Below are 27,453 nucleotides of genomic sequence, written 5' to 3' on the forward strand. Positions count from 1 at the left end.
GCCTTGTCCCACTCCAGGAAGTGACTCTCACGTGCCTGGACCCTCACACTGTCCCCAGGGCCTGCTGGCTTCCTGTCCTCGGCACGCGCCCTCTCCTGCCCCGTGCTCCTGGGTAAGCGGCAAGCCGCCCTCCTTGCCGACACTTGGGAAGGAGAAAATGGCTGACTGTGACACTCGTTCACAGAAGAGCTGGTTCCCAGTCACAGGCTGGGAACCAAGGGGCTTGGATCCTCACTTCGCTGCCTCAAACTCGAGGGTCTTGGGCAACTCAGACAATGTGAAATCTCAGAAGTTTAGGGCACTCGCTAGGGATTGCACAGCTGCTTGGTGACCGATTCCCACCCAGCTCAGCACATCTTGTCTGTTTCTCCAAAGCTCTTCAAAGCTCAGTGTTCTGTGAACCTATGAGTTTTGGCAGAGATACAGTTCAAGAGTCCTCACTGGTGTTAGCCCTTCAGAGTTAACTGCTATCCTTTTAAGTCGCTCGTACACCTAAACCTCTTACTTCTGCTACCACGTTCCCCGTGCCAGTCTGGCCACTGACTACCATTTGTTTCCCACCCACACTGCACGGGCCAGTTGGGTGAACCCACACTGTGCTCTCCCCGGAGGCCAGACTGAGGCACAAAATCTGGATCTGCAAAGCAGCCAACTGAGTGTCTTTTTTCTTTTGCTAGGACTAGTGGAAATGGCTGCTGGGGGAGATTAGGAAGAGGGGGAAGTTCCATGGATAACAGCAATAACTGACACAGATGAAGGCGGCAGGGCTATACAGAGAACTGGGGAAAATAGCCGTAACTGGGGATTATATGCCCACAACGATGGTGGAAATCCCAGTTTCAACCAGGTGGAAGGGACCTTGGTGATGGACATTTAACAAAATCTCAAGAGAACACGAAACACACAGCCTCGTGCTCGGAAGGGAACACAAACTGGCATTAGACAGAGGCAGTGGGAGAAGAGTTCTCTAGACTAAGTCAGAGCAAGTGCAGCGCCAGCACGTTCTGTTACAAATGGAAGAGAAATGGCAGGCAGCCTAGTGGACACACTGTTGCAAAACAAAGAGAAAAGAAAAGTACATACATGCAAACATGGAACACCAAGATCCCTCAACCACCTGAACAGCTCCTAAGAACATGAATTTGATAAAGAGCTCACAGATGAAGTTATAAAACCGAAAGACATTTTTAAAATGATTACAGCTGGAACTAATAGGTGAATCTGAAATGCCACGGAACAGAAGATACTGTTTAAAAGCAAAACAATGGCTTTAATGGAAAGATGTGAGAATCTCGATGAAAGCCTATTAAAAAGGCAGGAGTTTAAAGCTATTGGAAAAAAGCTATCACTACAAAAAAACCGACAATAATGATGCAACGTGAGGACAGCTGCTCTTCTTCCTGAAGCAGAAAACTAACAAAAGGAAAAGATGATTTAAAAGGGTGTAGTATTGTCCTCTTTTGTTTTAATACAGTAGTCCCAAACTTGGGGCTCAAATCGGTCAAAAACCAGGTCACGAGTTTCCAGCCACCAAGCACAAGGATCAGCTTCCTGCTGGAGCGGCCACCTCTGCCTCCAGTGAACCCACGCCACCCTTCACAGCCTGACGGCCGCCTAGTCAACAAGCCCTGTGCCGCCCTTCCCACCTCCAGCGACTTGCCCGTACCACCCCCGAAATCCGGAAAACCCAGATTACCTTCCCCCCCACCTCCTTCTGAATTCCAAACGAGTACCCACCACTCCCAGGGAACCCGTGATGAGCTCACTCCTGTCTGTCACTCCCCACACCAGGGCGCTGCATTAGACGGGAACTTACGAATAAATATTAGCGCCAAATCACCACCTTCCGGTCAGCCTGACGTTCACGCTTTTAACAACTCTGAGAAGTCTTGTGAGCTCCGACGGTCCAGAGCACGTGACAGTTTAAAATGTTGGAGAAGCATGACCGAAATCTGTGACCCTAAATGACCACGTGAGCAGTGAGTCACGGAAGCTGGTGAGGGCACCCAGCCAACCACGCAGCACCCACGTGGCGAGACTACCCAGAAGCACATCTGGGGAGAGGCTGTGTTAGAATGTTCACATCTCTGGGGGCTCAGGACTACATGCCTTCAAGTCCCGATGGTCTAAATGTGTCTTTCTTTGAATATATACAAACAGGACTGCCTGGAAGAGAGTACTGCCACCTAAGCTGTGTGTCACTGGGACGATGGATAGTGCCGGCAGTCTCGTGGCTCCTACGTCCTCATGTTCACTTAGGATTAAACGTGCTACTCCCGCCCTGAGACAAGGTTCCTGTTAAAATTCCTATTAACTAATATGGGGCTACACAGAAATTGTCATTATGAAAACAAATGTCAGATAATTCCAATGCAAATAACGTGGCACTCGACTGGCTTGGCCGTTTATGCTGATTATCTGCGTTATAAAAGACAGCATTCAAAATACAATCTCCAAATAAACAAAAACCACACACAATCTCCACATATTAAGTTGGACTCAATTTAAATGGACCATTTATCTTACATCTTACCCCTGCCTGCAGGATTCTTTTTCCTGTCCCATTTTCAAAGAAGATAATTATCTCACCTCAAAGTACATCCCAGGACTAAAAGGGAAACAGGTAATATCTCTCTCTTCTTCTCCCCAGGACTGCTGAAGAAAAGAATTTCTTACAAATGCTTTAACATTCAGGCGTGGGTTCAGGTGGAGAGCAATATCCTTGGATTTTCCTGATAGTAGATCAACAGCAAAGCTTTTGAGAGAATTTAAAACAACTAATTAGCCAAGTAGAAGAGAGGAGTCTGGTTTCTGCAATTTTAACAATCAGAATTAAACTCTGATTACACAAAACATGTACACACAAGGACCCAGGAATGCCGGTGAAGGTGAAATTTAAAATTCCGAGTCAGCATACCGTTGGTATAAGTATGTTATTTGCAAAATAAAAATATGAAGAACTTTAAAATCCACGTTTAAGGCTATGGGAAGAAATTAAAGGGTGAGAGCAAGTGACCCAAAGGATCACGTCTGCTGCAATAGGGTCCTTCCAAGCAGGAAGTCTTTCAGCATTTACAAGTGCACTGTTCTTCTTCAAGGTATACTACTTGCTAGAAAATAGCTCTCATTTCAAGCTTTCAGAACTCTGAACACCTCTGGAAAAGGTTCTAAAAGCAGGAATCTTATAAGACCCATGGCAAGAGGAACGAGCCCTAATAAAAGTGATCTGCTCTCGCAGAGCTGCCCTGCAGTTCTACAAGGGTGGGCCTCGTGGACAAAAATGCCACCCTCCTGCCTGGCCACAGAAAGCCTAGGTGCCGCCAACTACTAGTTGTCAGCAGTCCAACTTCCTCTGGCTTTAACAGTTTCACTTTTCAAATGAAGCTTATGACATTAGCCCGACTTACACCTCACGAGATTGTTGACAGGGTTACAGCTGTAAGAGACACACGCAGCAGCAGCTGCATTATTACGGCCACTTACTGATACTGACCCTTTGGCGTTTGTATTTACTTCTCCTTTTATGACGACAGTCCGTCCAGGGCCCATTGAGGAGTTCAACCTCGCCACGAACGGCAGAGTCTGAAAAGAAACCCCGGTTAGCATCAGGAAGCCTGCAAAAAGGGATCTTGAGGGAAAACTGCCGAAAGACACTGGGAAATGTTTAAAGGCCGTGAACCCCATGAAGGGACAGACCAAGTCTGCCTTGGTCCCAGGTGGGTCCCTGGCTCACAGCAAACGCTCCACGTTTCAGACAGTGAAATGAATGGATGTGGGGAGGGACCTGACATCCTCTGCCTGAGTGAAATGCCCTCTGAGAAAGTCACCTCGGCTGGCCTGAAGCGTGCGCTGCCTTCAGCCTGGAGGGGAAGCGGCTGAGGTAGGGGGAGTTACAGAAACACACTAATGGCTCAGGGACCTGATGTCCAGTTGACTGACAGCCATCCAGGACACCAATGCAAACGCAGAGTGGCTGCTTTGGGCTTGTACTGAGGGTAGAGGTTACACATACCAGCTAACTAACACTTAACTTGTTAGACAGAATTAAGAAAATTTTGGCTCTTCAAACCTTTGACAAACAGTCGGTAGGTAGTATTTTGGCGCAAGTCAAAGTGTGATTGGCCGGCGAACCTTTGCTCTTGGTGTAGACAGTTCTGGGGACGATTTTAGAAATGTCTCCTCTATTACTAGGCTGTAGGGAAACAGTTCTGCAATAAGGTATGGAATGAACGAAGCTGTCTTCCAAGGCTTCTACTATTCATTTCCTGGGCGATCTTATAAAAGGTTCCACATGTTATAGCAAAAATACTTACAAACTGTGACACGCCAGACTTTTGTACCTATTGGAAGAGAAAGAAAAAATACAGACGTCTGACGGGGAAAAAATACATTTTATAACATGAGCAGTTGGGTCTTACTGGCTGTACCACCCAGAGCCTGGGCTGGCAGTGCCTGCTCCACTCCGGGGGGACATGCAGGTGGCCAGTGCTTTCTGACCGAGTGCTTTGGAGCTGCAGAGTGCCACTCAGGCTGGGAACAGACTGATTGTCCTGTTCATCTGAACCCTATAACCTCCACCACAAGCTGAGCATTTCCCAAACGCCACATGTGGGCTTCAAACACATTTTCCTTGTTCTTCCCAGGGTGCTCCCCAAATGCTGAGATTCTAGTCTGTCTAGGAACGTGCTGAGATCGGTAAGGCCTCACTTTCTCCACACTAATAACAGCAAAAAATGTCTGAACCGCAGTTGTTTCCACAGGGGGGAGAAGATACACGTGGAAGTTCGTTCGCCGATGCACTGGCTTTGCTCACTATTTATAAACACCTCCTGACAGCCCTATTCAGCAGTTCAGAGAGTTCTCTGTACAGAAGATTGGTGGGTAGTGGTCAGATCCACTGAGAGTCTAAACAGCAAAACTTACAGCACCTGGCACCCTGAAGTATATGCCTCAATTTTCAAACGATTACTTCCAGCCTATTAATTACTAAAAACGTAAGTTTTCATATTAAAAACATAGTTTTTTAAAAACTCAGCCTGCCTGCCACCTAATTTACATGGCAACTAAAAAAACATTTTTAAACTGGTGGTTCATTAAGAGATTTAATATTTACATTTTCTTCACTTATCTCTGTCCATTCCAGAGTAGATGCTTGGCTACTTCTTAAATCCTGAAGAAAAGTTCAGATTAATATTTAACATCCATCAGAATTCTAAATATAACCTGCTTGACATACCAAAAAAAATTATAAATGGTATTAAACATGAAAATATGATAGAAAATTATGATCCAAAAATGCATGAACATTAGCTTCCTTCTCCCCTCTCTCAAGCTGGCAAATGTTAAAATCAGAACTAATGTCAAGAAGAACGTGAGCAAATGAATACAGATCTTGAGACTACTTTGTTTTACTCTCTTTGGAGGGCAGGTTAGTAATTTCAATCCTAACTTAAAATGCAGGTATCCTTTGACGTCCCACTTCTAGAAACGATCCTAGCGAACTGCTCCACTGTGCTCCTGTGTCAAGGAAACAGCCCCTCTCCACCTGTAAAGGCTGTTTGTTGTGTTGTTACTGTTTTGGGTTTTTGTTGGGACCATGCTAGGTTTGAGATCCTACAGACAAGCCCTGGGCAATGACTAGCATCCTACTAGTCTGAAAGATTTACTTCCAAGAAATTAACACACTAGCGAGGGACATATTTACACAGTTTTCAAGAAAACATCACCAAAGACCCCCCGCCGCCCCCTGTGGAAGGGCACTGACCGAGCTGGAGCTGAAGCTGAAACCCACGGAGTGAATGATCACTTTGCCATAAATGCCCAGGGTGTCGATCTTCTCTAGGCTGATCCTGTGGGCGTAGATCAGGGTATGTTTTCCATTGACAGCCACCTGGGCAAACACAGAAGACAGGCCCCCCCACCCCGAATAAAACAGTTAATAAATGCATTTTAGCGGGTACCAGTGCACGGGGCTCCTCCCTCTCCCGCCAGATGTCAGTACTTGTAGGAGTGTCGGGAAGACGCACCGAACACAGTACAGTCTCTGATCTCAAGGAGCTGAAAATCCCATTGGCAGGCAAAAGAAACACAGGAAAAAAACCAAAGCTCAACAGCACGGACAAGCATTAAAAAGAACGATACAGACACAAGTACTCCAACGGCCAGAGGAAGGATGAGGGGAGAGAGGAGGTTAGGGGAGAAGCGCTGGTGGGAGCGGGCTCTGAGGGTCGGAGGGGTCTGCACCTCGGGTGGGGAGTCTCCACCTGAGCCGTCAAGTCCCCCGCAGGCTCACGGGCCAGCGGGTGGAGGCGCCCCCCCGGACCACACACACCCGAGGGAGAACTGACGACACGCAGCGGGGTTGCTGCGAGCTCCTCTGGGTCTAGAATCTCAAGATCCTACAGGACTAGGCCGCGGCAGGACGCAACTTTACAAACCCCAACTCCTACGCCAGGATCCCAACTGTCTTGTCAGTTCAGACTCCCCAACCCTGCGGGTCCTGCTGCCCGGGGTTTACTTTCCCATCCTGAGTGTAAGGCTGTGCCAGGTCAGAAGGAAGCTCAGCCCCGCGAGGAGCAACGATGTAACAGAAAGCCGGCTGCGCTGGCCTCGCCCTCCGCCGGCACGGCGACCCCGGCAGGGACGCTGGCTGTGCCCGCCTCACAGCAAGGTGCCCGCCTCACAGCAAGGTCCCCGCCGGGCCCTCCTCTGGAGGAACACGATAAAGGTAAACTCTTCTTCTGGATTTAGGACACGCAAGGGTGAGTTCACTCGTGAAAAGCTTCCCTCGTGCTTATTCTCACAAATGAGGATCTAACCCCTGTTCTCCAAAACCTGCCTGGAATTTGTCCTTCAGCACCATGATCACGATCTCAAAAGACTTTTCTTTCTTGAAAGGCATGTCATAGGTGATCTCTTCCCAGCCCCACTTCTCATTTTTCAGAGTGTTGCAAACAATGCAGTTGGCCCTTCTGAACCGCGGGTTGAAATGAAAGGCCACGTCCGCTCGAGGTTTCACGCTGCTGCCACACTGTAAGTCCACCTGGAACCTGAGGAGGGGAAGAAACACAGGCCGCGTGAGGACTCAGGAAGGAAGGCGGCCTCGCAGGCCTGGCAGCGCAGAAACCCAGGCCGAGTGACAGCTGACGGATCCTCTGTTCACTCGCATGCTTTTGGGGGCGGTCCACCACAGGCACCCACATTGCGCAGTCTCCCCGCAGGTGGGTTCGCCCAGGTGCCCCAAGCTCTGCCGATGCGGTAGAAGTGAACTGTGCAAGGAAAACTCCTGGAAACGGTCCCAAAAGTCAGTTGGCATCTGCCTTCTGTCCACCCCCCACCCCTTCCCCCCAAATAGCACATGGTCCCACGCAGCTACCCAAACACAACGTGAGGACCAGAGTCCTAGCTTCCAGGAACCATGAGAAAGAGGACCTCACCCTGCGATGGCAGGGTGAGAGCGTGAAGAGGCCCACTCCAACAGCTTGCTGGCGTGCGGCCTTCAGCCCTCTGGACTGTCCCCTTTAGATGTCACGTTCACATCTTATTTAAACCACTGTTGTTCAGGCATCCACCACACAGAGCCGAGCCCAACTCTAGCTGATACAGCCTCGTCCAGACTTTACCCAAAGCAAGCATTAGATAAAACCACCCAGAACAGGTCTTAAGAGATGGTGTGGGAATGTTACACTGTAACTAGACTGTGTCCCTGTCATCTGACCACAATTCCCTTCATTAACCGTATCTCTAATTCTTTATACTAAAATCTGACTTATAGCAACAAAAAATCCAAATAACCTGTATTTCAGTTTTTCATTCCAATTTCCTCAGCACCTTGGCCAGGGCTGCTATAAAAGCAAAATCAGGCCTCCGAGTATCCAAAATGGTCTCTCCCTCATGATTTTTTGTTGTCCCACAATCACAACGAGTTTATTCTTGTTCTTTTCTCATCTAACAGAATGACTTTACCTGTCTGAGTCACTAGGAACATGCCCACGTAGTACAATCAAAGTTCCGGGCTCCAACTGCTCAGAAATGGTCCCAACATAGGGGATTATCTAGGAAAAAAATAATTTTAACAAATGTTCATTTACAGAATCAAAAGATTACATTCTTAAAGGCTGCACATAAATATTACTCAGCCATAAAAAGGAACAAAACTGTGCCATTTGCAGAGACGTGGCTAGACCTAGAGACTGTCATACAGAGTGAAGTAAGTCAGAAAGAGAAAAACAAATGTTGTATAGTATCGCTTATATGTGGAATCTAGAAAAACGATACAGATGAACTCATTTGCAAAGCAGAAATAGAGACACAGACGTAGAGAACAGACATATGGATACCAGGGGGAAAGCAGGGGTGGGATGAATTGGGACAAGGGGATTGACACATATACACTACTATGTATAAAATAGATAACTAATGAGAACCTACTGTATAGCACGGAATTCTACTCAGTGCTCTGTGGTGACCTAAATGGGAAGAAAATCCAAAAAAGAGGGGATATATGTGTATGTATAACTGATTCACTTTGCTGTACAGCAGAAACTAACACAACATTGTAAAGCAACTATACTCCAATAAAAATTAATTTAAAAAATTAAAAAAGGCTGCACACAAGTCTGCTCAGACCCTAGCATTTTCCAGGTCCTCCTCACCATTCAAACAGCTACACCGGAACAACATGGCTAGGAGACTCGCAACACCCGCACACCACTCCGAGTTCTTTAGGAAAAGACATATTATTCACAGTACTTTTTATGTGGCTGGGGGTTCTGTGAAATGCCACGCCCCACCCCTCGGTCTTTCCTAAAGTTCCACTGAGCCCAACAGCAGGATCCAGAAGAGGCCAGGCCCTAGGCCGGTGCTGACAGAGAAAAATGACAAGCACTCACTGCCTGCAGAGGGCGCTCCAAATTCAGCCACTCTGCCGCAACTGGGATTGCGTGCCTCGCCTTCCCCCCTGGGCTTCCAGGCTGCACCCCACAGGGCACTGCCAGGAACCAGAGAACTGCATGGTCTGAAGGATGCGCTGTGGGCGCCTCTGGATCTCTCAAGACACAGCATCTCCATACCCTGCCTGGTCCAGGGTGCAGGCCTGGGCCCCGACTGGTGGTCCCACACAGGATTCGGGTCTCCCCCTCCCCGCTTCTCACCTGGAAGCCAGCCTCTCTGTCTGGGGCCTGACATGATCAGATCTTGTCACTCCCCTCCCCCAGGTGCTCCGCCATCCTCCCGGGCCACTGGCTACGTGGATGCATCTCCTGCACCACAACCACCTCCCTCTTCCCCCTGGGAGCCTCTGACCGCACCAAGCAGGCCAGACACCAGCATGCCTTACACCAAGCTCACCCGGGTTACATCTATGCTAAAATTGATCCAAGGTAGCTCTGACTGTCAAGAAGAAAGAAAGAAAACAAGAGAGGTCGTATATAAGTAGTTGTAAATCAGTGGCTCATCGGCTGAAAATCTCAGCTCAAGCAAAATCTCCTCTGTGGAGCCTTTCTCAGACTCCCTGGGCCAACTGAGTTAGCCGCCCTCTGAAGGTCATCACGGCACTCTGTACTCTGTTCATTTGCAAACATATGCCTACACTGTGAGCTGCATGGGGCAGGACTGGGTCATCACCTTTACACCCCCAGGACAGAGGTCAAGAGATGATCAATAATCACTTGGTGAATGAATGAGCTCTCACCAGCCCGGAAACTGGGCTCTGGCAGGCCTCACATGTAGGCCTCACATGTGCAGAGGAGCGGCAACTAAGCGGCTGCTGAATGGAGTGTTGCTGCCTTAAGCAATAAGACAAGAAATCACCAAATCCAGTTGTCATCTGGTGTCACAGCAGCTGCTGAGGGCAGCATGGGGGGGATGAACAGAGCTTATCAGACCAGAAAACGAAAAACATAACATGTATAGAGCACGGCTACAGCTGCACATCAGAGTGGATGGTTTTTGTGTACAGAGAATGTGGAAGCAATTACTCCTCTTGGCCACAGCCCAAGAATAAATACCTGCATGTTCCATTCTGTAAATCTCTTAATAAAATGAGAACAGTTTTTGTAACTTCAGATTTTTTTCTATGTTCAACTTGTATTTATGCAGATTATTTAATAACACAAAAATGTCAGTGATATAATTATCGGTGAGAAAGTGGCCTACAAAACTCCATACAGTATGGTCTTAACCAAGTTAATAATAAACATTAAAAGGGAAAAAGAAAACACTGTAAAGAAATAAGCCAAAAATGTTACAACACTTTTCTTGAGGGATGACATTTTAATTTTCTTCTTCATATAGTTGTATATTTTCCAGATTTATATAATAAGTACTTATAATGTTTATAACCACAGATTTTTTTATTATATATTTAATTTTAGGGTGAGAGTTTTTTTTTTTTAATTGAAGTATAGTTGATTTACAATGCTGTGCCCATCTCTGCTGTACAGCAAAGTGGAAAGAGCTTTTTGAGACCAACCATCTACTCCAATCACTGCTAACAGATTGTTATAACTGCTAATGAGTTGTTCCAGTCTGAGAAACAACTGCACTGCAAGCGTGGGCCAATTGCTGTTTCAGTTGTCCATATTAACGCTGTCTACTTAGGAAAGTACCCTAACTTCTATCAACAATACTCAACTTTTTTGGACCATGTGAAGGAAACAAATGCCCGACAGCCCACTCACTTACTCACAAACATTGCTCCTAAGGAAAGGGAGAAGGGTGGTTTTCTAGGCAACTCCAAGCTTTGAGGCTTTGATGTTTCAAAAATAATTGATGTAAAACAATAAAATACAGATATGAACACACTAGAGACAATACCATAAGCTTAAGCCCTAGTTAGGTTTGGTGTTACCTGCCCAAACATCCTAGCTGATTCATATTGCTTTGCCTTTTTTTTGTCATTCATTAAATGTCTGCTCTACACCAGGGTCATGTTACGGTAGCCTGCAGCTGGAAAGAAATATGAGTCCCGTCCATCCGGGAGGAACTGATACAGTTGGGAAGAAGTCAGATACCTATGGAAAGATGATTAGAGTGGCAATGTGATACTGTTTAGCGGTTCAAATTGGAATCTCCTTCCACAGCTGGAAAATCCTCTACCTTATAAACATGAGACCTCATCTGAACTGTGGCAAGAGCATACGATGAAAATCTGTCCATCAGTACCCCCAGCTCAGACTCTGAGTTAGAACTTGTGACAAGCAGCAGCCAGAATCATGCAGTATTCGCTCTGGCCAGGGGGCAGCAGCTACATCTAGGGTCAGAGGCAGCAGTGGCACCAGTGGTGTTGCCAGTGCAAGAAGTACCACATTTGTTCAGTGGTGGTGACAGACGTCTCTTAGTGAGAACAGCCCTGCAGCCTGATTTTGGCTGTTGTCTGTGATGCTGTAGTTGACAAGCCTGGTTCTTCAGTCCTGCCTGCTGATAGATATCACTTAATAAATTCCTTTTCTGCTTAAATTAGGGGTTGGCTTCCATGTTTACAACCACAAACTCTGACCAATTCAACATCCATAAAAATGGGGCAGTAAGTAAGTGTTGAATAAATGCTTCAGAAAAATGTATAAAGAATTCTAAATGAGGTGGCCAAAGTTTATGAAGGAGGTATGATTTGAGCTGGGAAGAATATGGTTAGGCAGAGAGGAGAAGGAAGCCAGTTCAGGCAGAAATGTCCGTTTACAAAAGCAGAGAGGCAGGAAAAGACAAAACGTATCTGGGAGCCAGTAAATAGTAAGGGAGCAATTAAAGACAGACAGAGTTAAGGTCAGATTTTGGAAGGACATAAGGAAAGTGGGGTTTGGGAACAACAATCCAGTGGGGGTAAAATTCACTGGAGGGCAGGGGATTATCTGTGAGACTGACTCCTTCCAGTAAGCCTGGCACAAGGAGATAAGGACATAATCCAGGCTGATGGTGGCAGACACTGAGGGGAAAGGGGAGGCAGGAGATAAACACGAGCTATTTCAAAGGAAACTGTCTATCTGGGGCCACCACCTACAATGGTAACACTGGGGAAGAAAGATTTCAGAGAGAAGATGCTGAGTTTAGCTTGGAATACTTTTAGTGTAAAGGGTCGGCAGGACATCTAAGAGGGAACATACTGAAAGAAGTGGAACACTCAGGACCAACATTAAGTGAATGGCCAAGACTCAGAAGTCAGAGTAGAGATGATTACTAAGTAAAATGAGAGCTACTAGATAAACAGAGAGAGGAAAAGTCAGGAGCAAAGCCTCAAAGGCTGCCAGATTAGGGGGTGTGCATAAAGAGTTAACACAGAAGACCTGGCTGCTATCTTTGAAAGGCCTCCGTCCAAGGCTGGCCCGTGGCTGCTGTCTAGGAACTTGGATTTGGAGAGAGCACCCACCACCCTAGGTGAGAAGGGTGGGTTACCCACCTAAACTGTTTGTGCAAACACTATGGTTTATGCTAAAAACCTGCTTTCCTGTTTAGAGTCTGGAGTTTGGGTACGTGCTAGGCAGACGCTATCTACACACCAAGCCCTCGATAAAAACCCTGGGCAGTGAGTCCCTAATGAGCTTCCCTGGTAAAGAACATTTCACATGTGCTGTCACAACTAGTTGCTGGGAGATTTAAGTCCATCGTGTGTGACTCCACTGGCATAATACCCTTGAAATCCTGCACTGGTTCCCCCTGGACTTCACCCCATGTGCCTTTTCCCTTTGTGATTTTGCTTTACATCCTTTCACTGGGATATATCACAGCCATGGGTATGACTCTATGCTGGTGAATCATCAAAACTGAGGGTGTGTGGGAGACCTCGATGCAGGGGGTGAGAAGAGAAAGAAGAGAGAAGGGAAGGATCCATCAGAGAGGGCACGCATATCAAGGAAGTCGATTTCAAAAATGGGAGGACTGTCAATGTCCTTAACATGGAAAAATAAGGAAGATCCCCCCCGCTGCCCCCAAAATGATACTAAAATGGATATCATACCCTCTGATCCAGTGATTCCACTTCTACAGATTTATCCTGTAAAACACTAGCACATGCGCAGAAAGATGCGTCTAAAGGATGTACAGCACAGCACTGGATACAATCATAAAAGGAAACAGCTCTTTAACAGGGGACTGGTTAAATAAGTTACAGTACATCCATACAGTGGAAAAATTATGCAGCCATTAAAAATAAGTGAGTAGAAGAATTAAGGACTCCAGGAGGAAACTAGATGGCGGAGTAGAAGGACGTGCTCTTACTCCCTCTTGTGAAAATACCAGAATCACAACTAGCTGCTGGACAATCATCGACAGGAAGACATTGGAACTCCCCAAAAAAGATACCCCACATCCAAAGACAAAGGAGAAGTCACAATGAGATGGTAGGAGGGGCGCAATCACAGTAAAATCAAATCCCATAACTGCTGGGTGGGTGACTCACAGACTGGCAAACACTTATACCACAGAAGTCCACCCACTGGAGTGAAGGTTCTGAGCCCCACGTCAGGCTTCCCAACCTGGGGGTCCGGCAACTGGAGGAGGAATCCCTAGAGAATCAGACTTCGAAGCCTAGTGGGAATTGATTGCAGGACTTCGACAGGACTGGGGGAAACAGAGACTCCACTCTTGGAGGGCACACACAAAGTAGTGTGCACATCGGGACCCAGGGGAAGGAGCAGTGACCCCAGGAGAGACTGAACCAGACCTACCTGCTAGTGTTGGAGGGTCTCCTGCAGAGGCGGGCGGTGGCTGTGCCTCACCGTGAGGACAAGGACACTGGCAGCAGAAGTTCAGGGAAGTACTCCTTGGCGTGAGCCCTCCCAGAGTCTCTCATTAGCCCCACCAAAGAGCCCAGGTAGGCTCCAGTGTTGGGTTGCCTCAGGCCAAACAACCAACAAGGAAGGAACCCAGCCCCACCCATCAACAGTCGGGTGGATTAAAGTTTTACTGAGCTCTGCCCACCAGAGCAACAGCCAGCTCTACCCACCACCAGTCCCTCCCATCAGGAAACTTGCACAAGCCTCTTAGATAGCCTCATCCACCACAGGGCAGAGAGCAGAAGCAAGAAGAACTACAATCCTGCAGCCTGTGGAACAAAAACCACATTCACAGAAAGATAGACAAGATGAAAAGACAGAGGGCTACATACCAGATGAAGGAACAAGATAAAACCCCAGAAAAACAACTAAATGAAGTGGAGATAGGCAACCTTCCAGAAAAAGAATTCAGAATAATGATAGTGAAGATGATCCAGGACCTTGGAAAGAGAATGGAGGCAAAGATCGAGAAGATGCAAGAAATGATTAACAAAGACCTAGAAGAATTAAAGAACAAACAAACAGAGATGACCAATACAATAACTGAAATGAAAACTACACTAGAAGGAATCAATAGCAGAATAACTGAGGCAGAAGAATGGATAAGCGACCTGGAAGACAGAATAGTGGAATTCACTGCTGCGGAACAGACTAAAGAAAAAAGAATGAAAAGAAATGAAGACAGCCTAAGAGACCTCTGGGACAACATTAAACGCAACAACATTCGCATTATAGGGGTCCCAGAAGGAGGAGAGAGAGAGAAAGGACCCGAGAAAATATTTGAAGAGACTATAGTCGAAAACTTCCCTAACATGGGAAAGGAAATAGCCACCCAGGTTCAGGAAGCGCAGCGAGTCCCATACAGGAAAAACCCAAGGAGAAACACGCCGAGACACACAGTAATCAAATTGGCAAAAATTAAAGACAAAGAAAAATTACTGAAAGCAGCACGGGAAAAACGACAAATAACATACAAGGGAATTCCCATTAAGGTTAACAGCCGATTTCTCAGCAGAAACTCTACAAGCCAGAAGGGAGTAGCATGATACACTTAAAGTGATGAAAGGGAAGAACCTACAACCAAGATTACTCTACCCGGCAAGGATCTCATTCAGATTCAATGGAGAAATCAAAAGCTTTAAGACAAGCAAAAGCTAAGAGAATTCAGCACCACCAAACCAGCTCTACAGCAAATGCTAAAGGAACTTCTCTAGGCAGGAAACACAAGAGAAGGAAAAGACCTACGATAACAAACCCAAAACAATTAAGAAAATGGTCATAGGAACATACATATTGATAATTACCTTAAATGTAAATGGATTAAATACTCCCACGAAAAGACACAGACTCACTGAATGGATAAAAAAATCAAGACCCGTATATATGCTGTCTGCAAGAGACCCACTTCAGACCTAGGGACACATACAGACTGAAAGTGAGGGGATGGAAAAAGATATTCCATGCAAATGGAAATCAAAAAGCTGGAGTAGCAATTATCATATCAGACAAAACAGACTTTAAAATAAAGACTATTACAAGAGACAAAGAAGGACACTACATAATGATCAAGGGATCGATCCAAGAAGATATAACAATTGTAAATATTTATGAACCCAACATAGGAGCACCTCAATACATAAGGCAAATACTAACGGCCATAAAAGGGGAAATCGACAGTAACACAATCATAGTGGGGGACTTTAACACCCCACTTTCACCAATGGACAGATCATCCAAAATGAAAATAAATATGGAAACACAAGCTTTAAATGATACATTAAACAAGATGGACTTAATTGATATTTATAGGACATTCCATCCAAAAACAACAGAATACACTTTCTTCTCAAGTGCTCATGGAACATTCTCCAGGATAGATCATATCTTGGGTCACAAATCAAGCATTGGTAAATTTATTAAAATTGAAATCGTATCAAGTATCTTTTCCGACCACAACGCTATGAGACTAAATATCAATTACAGGAAAAGATCTGTAAAAAATACAAACACATGGAGGCTAAACAATACACTACTTAATACAAGTGATCACTGAAGAAATCAAACAGGAAATCAAAAAATACCTGGAAACAAATGACAATGGAGACACGACAACCCAAAACCTATGGGATGCCGCAAAAGCAGTTCTAAGAGGGAAGTTTACAGCAATACAATCCTACCTTAAGAAACAGGAAACATCTCAAATAAAAAACCTAACCTTGCACCTAAAGCAATTAGAGAAAGAAGAACAAAAAACCCCCAAAGTTAGCAGAAGGAAAGAAATCATAAAGATCAGATCAGAAATAAATGAAAAAGAAATGAAGGAAACGATAGCAAAGATCAATAAAACTAAAAGCTGGTTCTTTGAGAAGATAAACAAAATTGATAAACCATTAGCCAGACTCGTCAAGAAAAAAAGGGAGAAGACTCAAATCAATAGAATTAGAAATGAAAAAGGAGAAATAACAACTGACACTGCAGAAATACAAAGGATCATGAGAGATTACTACAAGCAACTCTATGCCAATAAAATGGACAACCTGGAAGAAATGGACAAATTCTTAGAAATGCACAACCTCCTAAGACTGAACCAGGAAGAAACAGAAAATATGAACAGACCAATCACAAGCACTGAAATTGAAACTGTGATTAAATATCTTCCAACAAACAAAAGCCCAGGACCAGATGGCTTCACAGTCGAATTCTATCAAACATTTAGAGAAGAGCTAACACCTATCCTTCTCAAATTCTTCCAAAATATAGCAGAGGGAGGAACACTCCCAAACTCATTCTACAAGGCCACCATCACCCTGATACCAAAACCAGACAAAGATGTCACAAAGAAAGAAAACCACAGACCAATATCACTGATGAACATAGATGCAAAAATCCTCAACAAAATACTAGCAAACAGAATCCAACAGCACATTAAAAGGATTATACACCATGATCAAGCGGGGTTTATCCCAGGAATGCAAGGATTCTTCAACATACGCAAATCAAACAATGTGATACACCATAGTAACAAATTGAAGGAGAAAAACCATATGATCATCTCAATAGATGCAGAGAAAGCTTTTGACAAAATTCAACACCCATTTATGATAAAAACCCTGCAGAAAGTAGGCATAGAGGGAACTTTCCTCAGCATAATAAAGGCCATATATGACAAACCCACAGCCAACATTGTCCTCAATGATGAAAAACTGAAACCATTCCCACTAAGATCAGGTTGCCCACTCTCACCACTATTATTCAACATAGTTTTGGAAGTTTTAGCCACAGCAATTAGAGAAGAAAAAGAAATAAAAGGAATCCAAATTGGAAAAGAAGAAGTAAAGCTGTCACTGTTTGCAGACGACATGATACTATACATCGAGAATCCTAAAGATGCTACCAGAAAACTACTAGAGCTAATCAATGAATTTGGTAAAGTAGCAGGATACAAAATTAATGCACAGAAATTTCTGGCATTCCTATACACTAATGATGAAAAATCTGAAAGTGAAATTAAGAAAACACTCCCATTTACCATTGCAACAAAAAGAATAAAATATCTAGGAATAAACCTACCTAAGGAGACAAAAGACCTGTATGCAGAAAATTATAAGACACTGATGAAAGAAATTAAAGATGACACAAATAGATGGAGAGATATACCATGATGTTGGATTGGAAGAATCAACATTGTGAAAAAGACTCTACTTCCCAAAGCAATCTACAGATTCAATGCAATCCCTATCAAATTACCAATGGCATTTTTTACAGAACTAGAACAAATCATCTTAAAATTTCTATGGAGACACAAAAGACCCCGAATAGCAAAAGCAGTCTTGAGGGAAAAAAATGGAACTGGAGGAATCAGACTCCCTGACTTCAGACTATACTACAAAGCCACAGTAATCAAGACAATATGGTACTGGCACAAAAACAGAAACATAGATCAATGGAACAAGATAGAAAGCCCAGAGATAAACCCACGCACCTATGGTCAACTAATCTATGACAAAGGAGGCAAAGATATACAATGGAGAAAAGACAGTCTCTTCAATAAGTAGTGCTGGGAAAACTGGACAGCTACATGTAAAAGAATGAAATTAGAACACTCCCTAACACCATACACAAAAATAAACTCAAAATGGATTTGAGACCTAAATGTAAGACCAGACACTATAAAACTCTTAGAGGAAAATATAGGAAGAACACTCTTTGACATAAATCATAGCAAGATCTTTTTTGATCCACCTCCTAGAGTAATGGAAATAAAAACAAAAATAAACAAATGGGACCTAATGAAACTTCAAAGCTTTTGCACAGCAAAGGAAACCATAAACAAGACGAAAAGACAACCCTCAGAATGGGAGAAAATATTTGCAAACGAATCAACGGACAAAGGATTAATCTCCAAAATATATAAACAGCTCATGTAGCTCAATATTAAAAAAACAAACAACCCAATCCAAAAATGGGCAGAAGACCTAAATAGACATTTCTCCAAAGAAGACATACAGATGGTCAAGAAGCACATGAAAAGCTGCTCAACATCACTAATTATTATGAAATGCAAATCAAAACTATAATGAGGTATCACCTCACACCAGTTAGAATGGGCATCATCAGAAAATCTACAAACAACAAATGCTGGAGAGGGTGTGGAGAAAAGCGAACCCTCTTGCACTGTTGGTGGGAATGTAAATTGATACAGCCACTATGGAGAACAGTATGGAGGTTCCTTAAAAAACTAAAAATAGAATTACCATATGATCCAGCAATCCCACTACTGGGCATATACCCAGAGAAAACCATAATTCAAAAAGACACATGCACCCCAATGTTCAATGCAGCACTATTTACAATAGCCAGGACATGGAAGCAACCTAAGTGTCTATTGACAGACGAATGGATAAAGAAGTTGTGGTACATATATACAATGGAATATTACTCAGCCATAAGAAGGAACGAAATTGAGTCATTTGTTGAGACGTGGACGGATCTAGAGACTGTCATACAGAGTGAAGTTAAGTCAGAAGGAGAAAAACAAATATCGTATATTAACGCATGTATGTGGAACCTAGAAAAATGGTAAGGATGAGCCGGTTTGCAGGGCAGAAGTTGAGACACAGATGTAGAGAACAAATGTATGGACACCAAGGGAGGAAAACCACGGTGGGGTGGGGATGGTGGTGTGCTGAATTGGGCGATTGGCATTGACATGTATACACTGATGTGCATAAAATTGATGACTAATAAGAACCTGCAGTATAAAAAAACAAACAAGCAAAACAACTAATACTAAACTTTCTTTGGGTTATTTGTATGGAAATATGTTAATATAAATGTTTCAGACATTACATGAAATTTCTAAAAATCTTATATGTTCTGGTATAATGTTGTAAGTCATAATTCTAGTTATTACTTTAAAATGTATATGTCAGAAATAGCTAAATTTCCTTGTCAATTGCATTATTATGAACTTTCATCATATCTTTAACCATGGTCATTTTTAAGTCTTTTGTCATTTACAGACAGTTCTGGGTGTACTGTGATGCTTTTGCAAATATGTTCCTGTGAAAGGGTTTCATCTTCAAGGAATTCATGGAAAAGACTCTGACAAGTACAGGTTTCTGGTAACTGACTATACTGCTGAAGTGAATGAATAAGCATTTTCAGAACTCTAATGGAAAACTGATGAACTCATAAAAGTGCTAACAAACTATCAAGATGAAAAAAAAAAATTACATGGGACTGAGTGAACTGATGAGGATGATTATAATTTTTGTGACTTTCTGTTCGAATAAAAAAAAAATCCCACAAGGACTCAGAGGCAAAAAATATACAAATCAATTTTCACTGCAAAGTAAAGGAGCTGTTACAGTGGAGGATTACTGGACTGAATGTCAATATTATGACATAGTATGAGTGTGTTTCGTGTTTGGTAATTGCAATCATTGTTGCTTTTGTTGTGGTCATCCATTTACAATGCTTGGTGCCAGTCTATTTATCTCTTGTAAAAATAAAATACAGTGTGTGTGTATGAAAAAAAAAAGTGAGTAAACTCTAAATATGCTGGTACCTGCAAAATGTGTTAAATGAAAAAAAGCAGGGTATAGCAGTTTATACAGTATGATATATGCATGTAAAGAAACAGGGTGTACAAAAGGTGACACACACAACACATGCACACAACACACATATTCTCAGGAAGGATATACAAAAATCTGGGAGGAAATGATTGCCTTTAGGGAGGGCAACTGAGCACCAGGTAGAAGGAAAATTCATGTTTTAATGAAACCCTTAAATACTGCTTGAATTTTTAAAAATGATTTACACGTATTTTCTTTATACTTTTAAAATAATAATAAAAAAGGAAAAGCCACTGAGTTTGATGACATCAATGAATTTAAAATTTTAAAGACAGATTATCTTCAAACTGTTAGGGGCTTGACAGCGTGGAAGGACACTGAGAGAAATGGAAAACCACAAAATGGAAGCTGGTTTGGGAAAGAAGATGGGAGTTTCATTTTGAACTCACAGTCCTCAAGGGCTGGCAGGGCATCTAAAAGGGCTGGAGATTCACCCTGGGTGAAAGGGCAGAACTGTACGCAGACTGTATGCAAACTGTATACATATTCAAAAGGTGGTCAGTAAAGACATCAGAGAAATAAAGACAGACACTGAAGACAAGATTGATAAAGAAATTAAGAGAGTAAAAAAATCAGAGGGCAGGGAGGGATAAATTAGGAGCTTGGGATTAATAGATACACACTATTGTATATAAAATAGATAATCAACAAGGACCTACTATAGAGCACAGGGAACTCTACTCAATTTCTGTAATAACCTATGTGGGAAAAGAATCTGAAAAAGAATAGATATATGTATATGTATAACTGACTCACTGTGCTGTATACCTGAAACTAACAGAACATTGTAAATCAACCATACTCCAATATAAAATTAGAATAAAAAAAAAAGAATTAGGATTCAGAAAAAAAAAAAATCAGATGGCAGAGCCATGGTGAGGAAATTAAGGCAGCAGAAATCGACTCTCTCAAGATGGAGGTCAGGGACTTCCCTGGTGGTCCAGTGGTAAAGAATCCGGCTTCTGAGGCAGGGCACGCGGGTTTGATCCCTGGTAGGGGAGCTAAGATCCCACGTGCCGTGGGGCAACTAAGCCCGAGTGCCACAAACTACAAGGCCCATGCGCTCTGGAGCCTGCGCCCCACAACTAGAGAGAGAAAACCCACACGTCACAACTAGAGAGAAGCCCGCGTACCGCAACAAAAGATCCCGTGTGCTGCAACTAAGACCTGACACAGCCAAAAATAAAAATAAATAAATAAAATAAATATTAAAAAAACAAAAAAGGGAAGTCAGCAAAAGAAGAACAAGGGAACAAAGATGGGGGAAGGACCTTCAGAGGTTAAAAAGAAAAGATTTTATTGTTTTGTGTTGTATTAAATTGCAAGGTAGAAACGGAGGTACTTAGAATACTAAGGAAAAAAGGATCAGTGTGGAAGTAAGGATCTGAAGGAAATTGGAACCGATGAGCTTTTCAGGGCCAGGTGGGATTAATGTTAATAAGTGGTTTGTTAACTAGGAGTGACAACCAATCAGTTTAATTTCTAAATAACTTCTCAACTAACACTTAATCACGTCTTAACTCTATAAACAACAATAATAAAATATTTAAGCAGATACTGAGTTGCCAAACAAGAGATTTCACTGAGGGCATTTCTGGTATGAAGATACCGTCTTCCAAATTATTCACTCAATTTGAGTGGAAAGAAAAGTGAGCCGGGCTTCTCTGGTGGCGCAGTGGTTAGGAATCTGCCTGCCAATGCAGGGGACACGGGTTCGAGCCCTGGTCCAGGAAGATCCCACATGCCGCAGAGCAACTAAGCCCGTGCGCCACAACTACTGAGCCCACGCGTCACAGCTACTGAAGCCCATGCACCTAGAGCCCGTGCTCCGCAACAAGAGAAGCCACCGCAATGAGAAGCCCATGCTCTGCAACGAAGGGTAGCCCCCGCTTGCTGCAACCGGAGAAGGCCCGCGTGCAGCAATAAAGACCCAATGCAGCCAAAAATAAAATAAATTAATTTAAAAGAAAAAAAAAAAGGAATAGAAAAGTGAGCCGGACTTTTTTAAGTCTTGGAATTCTATCAACTGAACTAGTCAATGAAATATACTACGTAGGAAAAAATTACACAGGCCAGTTATACAATTTATCTTTTCCAACAGTTAATGTGGACAGAATTTGTCTACCACAATTTTTAAAATATATTTTTAAGTCATTTTTATTGAATTAATTTTAATAACACTGTTTCACCTGGTTGGCAACTGCCCCAAACCAAACTAAAACAAAGCCATTGTGAATGCTATTCAACATCCTCAAAGTAATCCAGTTTGTTTTTGTATTTGGAATATATTGTTTCAATAGTTACACTTTTTTTTTAATAGTTACACTTCTGACATCACATAATCAAGTAAATAGAGCATACTATATTATTCAAAAAGACTTTATGCATTTCATTTAAAAAATCATTTTGCAAGAGGCTTCAGCTTTATCATTGACACATTCAGTACTTCATGCTCTCAAAAAAGTGCCCTAAAGCTAAGTTTTTTACTGATATTAATGAATAGCATTCAGGGTTATACGAACTAAAATTTAACATTTTACGGTATAGGAGGCAATAAATGTGGACCAAACTTTTGGAAACATTAAGAAATAAAAACAGAAAGATGGCAGTTCCGGGTCTTCACAAGGCTTAATAAAGAGTATAGCAGAAACTCAATCAACACTCCCCTGTTGTTGAACTGATCACTAACAAAATAACCAGAATGCAACAAAATATTTACTTTGGAAAGTTATCATGACGGTATCCTCAGAACAGCACAAGGCCACCAGGAGCCCTGAATGCAGCTTCTGCTGGAAAGCAGCACTACTTCTGCAGGCCCCCGTCCTCAGGAAATGATACGTCAGCTGATTTTTGTTTCAACTCTGTAGTCGAGGGTGCTAACCCCAGAAATTACAGGAATCATCATTACACTCTAATACCAAGACATGCAGGAATTTTAAGCTATAAAATTATTTTCTAAATAACATTCAAATAAGACATCTCTGTGATGAAGGGCAGAGCCGAAGAGCATTAACCCGACCATCCATCCCTCCTGGCTTGCACCAACATTACTTCAGTCCCCCTTGGCAGGCAGCCTTTTTTTTTTTTTTTTTTTAAATCTCTGCAGAAAGTCAGTCTACAACTTTGAGATGTTTTTAACTCTTAAGATGCACGAAATTATTTTAAATGTCTAGCTGACTTCAAATTCAGCAAGTCTTCCTTTTTAAACATACTACAATTGAAGGCTATTTCTTCTAAGCCTCATTCCTGCACAATGACAATAAACCTCAGGGGAAAAAAAAGAGCTACAGCTACAAAGTAAATAACAAAAAACTGAATCCACTTACACTAATAGGACTGGTTTAAAGCCTTACTTGAAGCCTTACCAAGAATCTCCTATAAAGTGTTTACAAAAAACAAAAACAAAAACAAAAAAAGGCAGCAACTCTATCTCAGACGTAAATTCAGGATTCAGCTTCAGACACATGGAAACTAGAGACTTCTAAAGATTCGCACACCACATGAAACTGGAACAAGTTCGTTACTTCCCAGGACGTACACTGAAATTTCCAGCAATTACATTCAGGGGTTCCTGGACCAGCCTGAGGCTGGGACATGACCATTAGTTTTTCTCATTCTCCATCTCACCACTGGCTTTTGACATTCCCCTGCTCAACTACCAAGCAGGATTTGAAAGGCAGAGGGAAAAGCTGAGAAATTAACTTCTCGTGAACAGGTCTAATTAAAAAAGAAAATTAAAATGTGTAGACAAAGAAATCCATTTTCCCCTGAAAATTATGTCTTACGATGGTCTGAGCCTTCCCTCCACTGTCCTCCCACGTTCTCCGTTCATAACACGTCTCATCGCCTTATACAGTTGACCCTTGAACAACACAGGTTTGAACTGCGCAGGTTTGAATCCACTTACACTCGGATTGTTTTCAATAAACACACACCACCTGATGGGTGGTTGGCTGAATCCTCAGATGCAGAACCTCGGGTACCGAGGAGGGCTGACTAGGGAACTTAAGCATCCGTGGAGCTCCAAGGGCTGGATCTGGTTTTCAGTCAGGGCCCACTGCAGTCCCACCACATAGCAGGTGCTTTATGTTTACTGAATTTTACTTCTGCCCCTACCCCACAGCAGTGGGTAATTACTATCCAGTTGGACTTGCTCTCAACCCTGCCACAGGCAAAAAGTGATTTTACAGAAATTACTTACCGGGTTATAGACGACATTCTGTAGACTGTTTAAGGACATCATTCTTTTCCACCTTATTGTTGACTGGGGTCTCTCTTTTGGGTATGATCTAAGATTTTAAACAAGTTTCATTTAAAGAATTCCCAGATTGAAACTGAGGCACTTGACCTGTGTAAAATCAAAATAGAGGGAAAGAAAAATAAGCACCATTTTTCTTCATAACTATTTTTAAGTACATAAATTATTTTACTGATATTTACCAAATAACAGGATGCTATTACGAAGATCTGACTCCAATTCTTATCTAATGTACTTTACGAAATAAGTTTGGATTATGAGTACAGGAAATATTGATTTTAAAACTACATCAGTAGAAAACTTCTAATTTGGAAAATTTATTAAAAATACTTATTACTGGGAGTTCCCTGGTGGCCTAGTGGCTTTCACTGCTGTGGCCCGTGTTCAATCCCTGGTCGGGGTACTGGGATCCCGCAAGCCAGGCAGTGCAGCCAAAAAAAAAACAAAAACAAAAACTTGCTATTAAAATACTAAACCAAATAATAGCAAATACTCCTGTACAGCTATCTGAGATATTCATTTAACTTTTCTCATCTGTATAATGAGAATAATAGTATTCACCTCACAGGTTTGTTCTGCGGATTAAATGAATTAATAAAGCAATGGAATAGTATGTGCTTTATAAGTTTTATCTATTGTTATTAGTAGAAGGGATTGCTCTTCCTCTTCCAAATTAAACAAGTCAAAAGGAAAAAAAAATCCAATGCCTCAAATATTAATTTCCATGTGGCTAAAAAAAAGATAAAAGATAAAAGCTTTAAAGGTAAAAGTACCCATCAGTACTACATATAACAGCTCCAGGGAAGACCTGAAGACTAAGCAGAACCAAAAGAGAAACGAAACTCAAGCTTCCTACCATTTTACTTCCTCCAATTCTGTCATTATACCAAAGGGCAATACGCACTGATCACATCTATTACTTTTTCTCTATTAAGAAAAAACTGCATCTCCAACCCTGGATGCAACATAAACTGAGTGGTTAAGTTACGGCAAGAGGTGTTAGGTGAGCAGATGCAGGTTGTGAAAGAATTCACAGAAGTATTAACAAGGGAAGAAAAGAAAGCTTTTATTCACTTTCCAAGGGAGGAAAGGGGCCAGACGCATAGAGTGGCATCGGCCCTGAAGGGTGGCGGTCTGAGTCTTTTAACGGGTTTCAAAGGGCAAAGTGCAGGAAAGAGCGGGTGGGTTCACATCTATTTTGGCCCACAGTTGTGTTGGGGCTTGCTGTGTTTCTATAGGATGTGGTTTTTCTGAGAATCTGTAACTTTTTGTCTTCAGTAATTTTTCAGTCCTTGGGTGTCTGAAAGAGACTTGATAGTGGCCTTTGACAGGCATTACTCTATTTTGAACAATGTCAGATGGGCTCACAAGAGGGATTTTGCAGGTGTAATTGACACCAGCTGATGTCAAGATAGGGCGATTGTCCTGGATTAACTGGTGGGCCCAGTGTAATTACATGAGCCCTTAATAAACAAAGAAGCCAGAGAGATGCGGTAGCAGAAGAAATCAGAGATTTGAAGCCTGAGAAGGATTCAACACATTCTTGGTGGCATTTCGATGGAGTGCGGGTGGGCACACACGGAAACTGCAAGAAGGAAACAAACCTAGAAAACAAACTAAAGTATCCCGTAAGTTGATTCTTTCCCAGAGAATAGAGCCCAAACTGGATAACACCTGAACTTCAGCTTGTGACACCCTAATCAGAGTACTCAGCCTGGTCCCCCTAATTTTTTTTGGTCCCCCTAATTTTTGATCTAAGATCTGTTAAGAAAATAAGTGGGTGTAATCAAAACATCAAGTTTTATGCGCTAAATGTATACAATTTCTATTTGTCACATATACCCCAATAAAGCTGGAAAAACAAAAACCCTGCATCCCTCTTGGTTTATAAATGTAACCCCATCTATTAACTTACACGTTAGTCAACACCTCAGAACTGTCTTGCTCCATCAAACTCAGGAAGCATCAACAAGAGCAAAAACAAAGGATACAGAGATGCCATAGCCACATTCATAATTTACATCGTTAGTAGACAGTGACCCAATTTAAGCCACGGGCCCGCGTGAAACCAATCATTCCCAGAAACATCCACAGGCACGGGTCCCGCTGTTACTAACTCTTCGCTTCCCAAGAAGCCATCACGATGCTGTTGCAATTCAGAGGACAAACGTTTCCTAACGTTTCACACTGCAGGAAATGACTCTGCATCTCAAAAGAGTATGTTCAGAGCCCGGGAGGGCCACGGAGGTCTGTCATTAAATTTAAAGAACCCGTCATTTAAAACCCCGGGAAAGAAACGTCCCCGGATTCCACTGCGCGAAGGCGGCGCTCGGTCCCGGGCGGGGAGGTCGCAGGTGCGAAGACAGCCCCGGGCGAGGCGGTGGTCGACAGCGGGGCTCCCCACAGGGACAGCGCCGGCTGCCCGAGGGCCGCGACTCCCGACCATCGCTCGTCCCCGGGGCGCAGCGCGCGGGTCACTGCCCGCCGCCCGGCCCGACCCTCCGCGGTGAGAACCCGCGCGACGGGGCTACCGGAGCCGGTCCCGCCCGTCTGACTCTGACACGGGGCCAGAAACACCGCATCCCCTCCCCGGCCGGCGAGCCCACCGCCGTCACCGCCCCCCGACTCACCCCGGGACTGGCGTCGCGGACGCTCTGCGCAGGAGGCTGTTCTCTGGCCGCGGCGCGTTGTGCGGATTCCCGGCCGGGCGTGCGCGGGCGGCGACGGGAAGCGAGAGGAGTCAGTCCGCCGCCATTTCCTGGTTCGCGCGCCCCTGGCGTCGCCGTCGGCCTTGCGTCGGCGTGCGGGGCGCGCTCGCGGCTCCGCTGGGCTGGTGGCGGGTCAGCTGCTGGCCGCCTCCCCGGCTGGGCCCCCTGCACGGCCTCGGGGACTCGGACCGCCAGCGGCTTGCTGCGAGACGAGCAGAGAGGGAGGGGGCAGAGTGTGTGCTTCCAAAATTCTCGGGTGGATCTGGCCGCCTCTGCCCCGCCGCCGGGGTTGGGGGGCCGGGAAACGGGGAAGAGAGGAGAGACCTTCTGCTCCCTCGGCCCGCGTGTGCCCGGCCTCCAGGGCCGGTGTGGACGTCGCACAGGCCCCGCCTCGACCCGGCGATGGCCGAGAGGGGCTCACGCGGCCAGAGGGGCCCACGCGGCCAGAGGGGCCGTCTGTGACCTTCCCTGGTCGCCCGGGTCAACGGGGTCGGTGCCAGGTATTTCTCAAGGTCTACTTCCTTGTCTGCCTTGGGTCGGAGTCCAAACAGTACATACAGTGCAATAAAGGAGAAGCTGAC

General features: G+C 43.9%; 2 protein-coding genes across 5 annotated transcripts in view; one reads left to right on the plus strand and one right to left on the minus strand.

The window, feature by feature from the left end:
• Positions 1-5,051, plus strand: part of HEATR1 (HEAT repeat containing 1) — a 55,818-nt gene extending 50,767 nt beyond the window's left edge. Inside the window, exon 46 of the mRNA XM_068547552.1 lies at positions 678-5,051. The gene's annotated coding sequence lies outside the window, so the exon portion shown is untranslated. The remainder of the gene's footprint in view (positions 1-677) is intronic.
• The window catches only part of LGALS8 (galectin 8), a 28,384-nt gene extending 1,476 nt beyond the window's left edge, over positions 1-26,908 (minus strand). Inside the window, exons 1-10 of one of the 4 annotated variants that reach the window (XM_068547553.1) lie at positions 26,795-26,908; positions 24,108-24,254; positions 7,966-8,054; positions 6,839-7,049; positions 5,765-5,890; positions 5,114-5,170; positions 4,314-4,340; positions 4,070-4,192; positions 3,494-3,582; positions 2,590-2,755 (exon numbers count right to left, since the gene is read on the minus strand). In XM_068547553.1, the coding sequence (XP_068403654.1) occupies positions 2,590-2,755; positions 3,494-3,582; positions 4,070-4,192; positions 4,314-4,340; positions 5,114-5,170; positions 5,765-5,890; positions 6,839-7,049; positions 7,966-8,054; positions 24,108-24,149 (930 nt within the window). In that variant the 5' untranslated portion in view covers positions 24,150-24,254; positions 26,795-26,908. The remainder of the gene's footprint in view (positions 1-2,589; positions 2,756-3,493; positions 3,583-4,069; positions 4,193-4,313; positions 4,341-5,113; positions 5,171-5,764; positions 5,891-6,838; positions 7,050-7,965; positions 8,055-24,107; positions 24,255-26,794) is intronic. The other 3 variants (XM_068547554.1, XM_068547555.1, XM_068547556.1) reach the window with 3 other exon arrangements.
• Between the last annotated feature and the right edge of the window lie 545 nt (positions 26,909-27,453).

The sequence above is a fragment of the Eschrichtius robustus genome, chromosome 7 (genome assembly GCF_028021215.1).
Source record: "Eschrichtius robustus isolate mEscRob2 chromosome 7, mEscRob2.pri, whole genome shotgun sequence".
In the NCBI taxonomy this organism is placed as follows: domain Eukaryota; kingdom Metazoa; phylum Chordata; class Mammalia; order Artiodactyla; family Eschrichtiidae; genus Eschrichtius; species Eschrichtius robustus.